The sequence below is a fragment of the Capsaspora owczarzaki genome, assembly GCF_000151315.2.
Source record: "Capsaspora owczarzaki ATCC 30864 unplaced genomic scaffold supercont2.10, whole genome shotgun sequence".
NCBI lineage: Eukaryota > Filasterea > Ministeriida > Capsasporidae > Capsaspora > Capsaspora owczarzaki.
Window position 1 is genome coordinate 285,131 of NW_011887301.1, and position 3,400 is coordinate 288,530.

A 3,400-nucleotide genomic window follows, 5' to 3' on the forward strand; every position below is an offset into this window, starting at 1 on the left:
TGCATGCATGGAACACATGTGAGAGCGGCAGGTAAATCCCAAAAACATTGGTTTTGTCTAGCCCGACGTGCACTGTGATCAATCAAGCTTCAAACACATTTCAAAATCTGTTCCATCCAGTACGGTGGGGCGTTTTGAGCAACATTCTCGGTGTCAACAAACCAAAAAACTAAAAACAAAAATTTCGTAGCCAATCTCGTAACGCATCAATTGGATGATATCAATTCGAAAAAACACAATAGCATCAGGGTGTGGAAATAGGATATCAGATGTAAAACAACCGCAATGCCGAAGAACAGTTATCGAACAGGAAGGCCGGTCACTATTTTTTTTTTTTTGCACATTATGCTCAGCTATCTTGCCGCGCATGCACTTGTGCGGCAATTCTTCATTGCAAGCGACGCCCTGCAAGCCTTCGATTCGGTGCCAGCGCTGGTCGACTTTTTGTGTGACCGCATCAGAACTGCGTCGCAAGGAAATGACGAGTGGCAACGTTGCGCTCGAGCACTCCACGAACTTCTCAGATCGCCCGATTTCCAACCGACGGATGGTTCGCCGATTCACAGGTCTCTGACGCGTCTGCTGGAGGTTCTACCGCAGCGTTTCTCAAAATCGCTCGCGCGAGAGACTGGGTGGGCATTCACTCTGGTCGTTGATGTTCTTGGCAAGCTTCCCCAGAGTGATGTAACCAACGTTGCTGCAAACACTGCTGCCATGTGGTGGACGTCCTCTGAAGCGCAGGACGCCGTCGAGGATGTGCTGAAGGTGGCTATTGTCGCTGCCCTGGAGCTGACGCTGCTGCGACCCGAACTGCGCGAACAGCTGCGGGAGAAGGTTTCTTCGCTGGCCGAGCTCTCCAAGAAACCCAATTTGCAAGCGGCCGTCCTCGAGCTACTCGCCATTCTTTGCTACGATTCGGCTGAGGCGCAAGAAGCAATGACACCCGTGACCGAGCAGCTGCTTGGGCCGTTGCTCAAACCAGATCTCCGCCATCTCGGCGCGGCATTCCGCAAGACAAGGTCTGATGAGCAGCCTCCGGCAACAACTCTTTCACTACCTCCCCTGCTTCAAAAGTTCTCCAGCAACAACCGCCAAAAGCAAGCGAGCTTCAAAGTGTCTGCTGCACTCAAGCTCCTCGAGCGGCTTGCCTACATTGTTCCGGCTGGCACATCAACACTCGATGATGCGTCCTCGACGGTCAACGCTTCTGATGAGCTCTTTGACGCAGCTTCTCGGTGGAACGGCCAGGGGTCGTTTGCCGAGGCGTCTGGACAGTTGTGCTGGAGGGTTCGTAATATCGGTGAGCGTACCTCGCAGCTGACCAACTCGCTGGACAGTGTGTTGGATGCACTCAATCACGCCACGATTGAGCAACCTTCCGCTTCGCCAGCTACTGCGACAGGATCATCTGGAAACCTTTTCGTCCTCCGCCCTGGCTTGCGCGCTTTGGCTAACATTTTGTACGCCAACCCTCCCGCTCAGCAATACGTCAAAGCGGGTGACGGTCTGCAAGTGGTGCAGAACGTTCTTGAACTGATGAAGCGCTCAGAGTCTACGCGCGACCATGAGTGGACGCGCATTGTGGTGGCTTGTTCTGACGTTGTTGGCAACTTGCTGTTCGGCGATGCCTTGGCCCAAGGCTCAGAGACTGTTTCGAGGATCGTTTCGACATTGCTGCAGCTGCTTTCCCAACTTTCTCTGAAAGACGGAGCCGTGGTTGTCAAAAACGTCTGTGTCAGCACCCTTCTCAGCGCGACAGCGCGCGTAAGGCTGCTGGGCCGCTCCTCGCTCGCCAATCTTCGCAACTGGTTGCATCGCCGAGCGCATGTGGCTCCAAAGCAAGAAGCGACCACTGCGGCGTCGTCCCTTTCTCTTGTACTTCTTGCGACGCTGAAGGACGCCGCACAGGAGCGAGATTGGCTCACAGAGTGGGTCATGGCCGCATCAGCATCATTGGACGTTTTCGTCGCTTCCGCGCCCTTGCAAGGTGATCGGGACATTGTTGTGACAGATGCTTTGATGCGCGGATGTGAGGCGCAGCTGTCACAAGAGCAGTGCAAACCTCTTTTTCCCAAGTTTGTTCGATCGCGATGGGTACCGCCGTCTCCCCCGCCGTCCGTCGTTGGCCTCGAGGGACAGAATGACGCCCACGACGACGATGATGATGCCACCGAAATTCGACGATCTGCTGGCAGCATCCTGCACGAGCTCTCCTCAGAAGCACTACGCGTCATGGACGAGCTTTGCCGCTCCGGTCTCAAGGCTACACTTGCTGCGCCCTTCGCGAGGAATCTCTGTGAAGGCGATTGGTACGAGCGCGAGACACGCGGTTTTCACGTTTCTCGTTTCGTCCAGACGAGCGTTGAGGCGGATTCATCCCCCGTGCTTTCGAGTGACATGGAAGCTGCCAGAGCTGCTGTCGTTCCGGATTTGGATGCCATGGGCATTGCCGTCGAGACCCTCGCTCAGGCTTTCCGCGAAGTGCGCCTTGCAACGCCTCTCCTTCAAGCCGATCTGGCCGAGTGGCTTTCCGCCTCGCTGGCGAGCTCGCCGTCGCTCTTGCTTCGCGAGGGCGTATTCAACACCATCGAGCTGTATGGCAACTCGCGCGCTCCGGTGGCGGCTCCATTACTTGGTAGCGGGGCCACAAATACTTGGCTGCCTCTGACGATTCCTTCTTCTGAAGGCAGGGAAACGCTCAATGTGAGTGGCTACAATTATGATGGCTCTCTGCGTGACTTCCAGCGCTACTGGGCTGGTCATCCTTTAGCTGAGCTCTTTGACCGCCTTGGCGGAGACACTGGTCCTGACTGTGAGGAGCTCTGGTACCACGCCACCACGCAAACTAATGCAGCAAGCATTTTGCACGGTCGCTTCGACCTTAACGAATGCCGATCAGGGCTCACCTTTTCAAGAGAACAGGCGGCGTATTTCAATCCCAGCTACCGTGACGCCATTGTGTACTCCTCCGACACACACCTCCAACCGTCGCCTGCGCTTCTCATTTATCGTGCAACGCGCGCGCAAATGGCTGCCGTGGGAGAGGTGCGTGTGTTGGCGGATGGACGGGAGTGGAGCGACTACATTCGACTCGTCTTCCCTCGCACTCGCCGCCCCTTGCCATCTTTTGTGGCCCCGCCGTTCGTGATTGGCGCACAGTTGCAAAATCGCTTGAGACTGGCTCGTGAGGAACCTACGCCTCGCACAGACGGTGGTATGATCCAGCATCTACTAGCAATCACGACGGACGCCGCAATGGACTTTTTCGAGCGAAAACTTGTTGCTGTGATGTATTTGGGATACCGCTAGTTGTTCTACGAGAGGACGACGGCTGTATGTGCGGAGTGTGCATTGATTTTGAGACGCTTTCCCCCGAATGATGATTGACATTTTTGTTGTG

At 55.3% G+C, this 3,400-nt stretch overlaps 1 protein-coding gene across 1 annotated transcript; it reads left to right on the top strand.

Annotated features, from left to right (window-relative positions):
* Positions 1 to 345: 345 nt before the first annotated feature.
* CAOG_05897 (hypothetical protein) lies at positions 346 to 3,309 on the top strand (the record flags this gene model as incomplete). Its single annotated transcript, XM_004345437.1, has 1 exon — positions 346 to 3,309. The coding sequence occupies one exon, from the start codon at positions 346 to 348 to the stop codon at positions 3,307 to 3,309; it is 2,964 nt and encodes a 987-aa protein (XP_004345487.1).
* Positions 3,310 to 3,400: the final 91 nt, after the last annotated feature.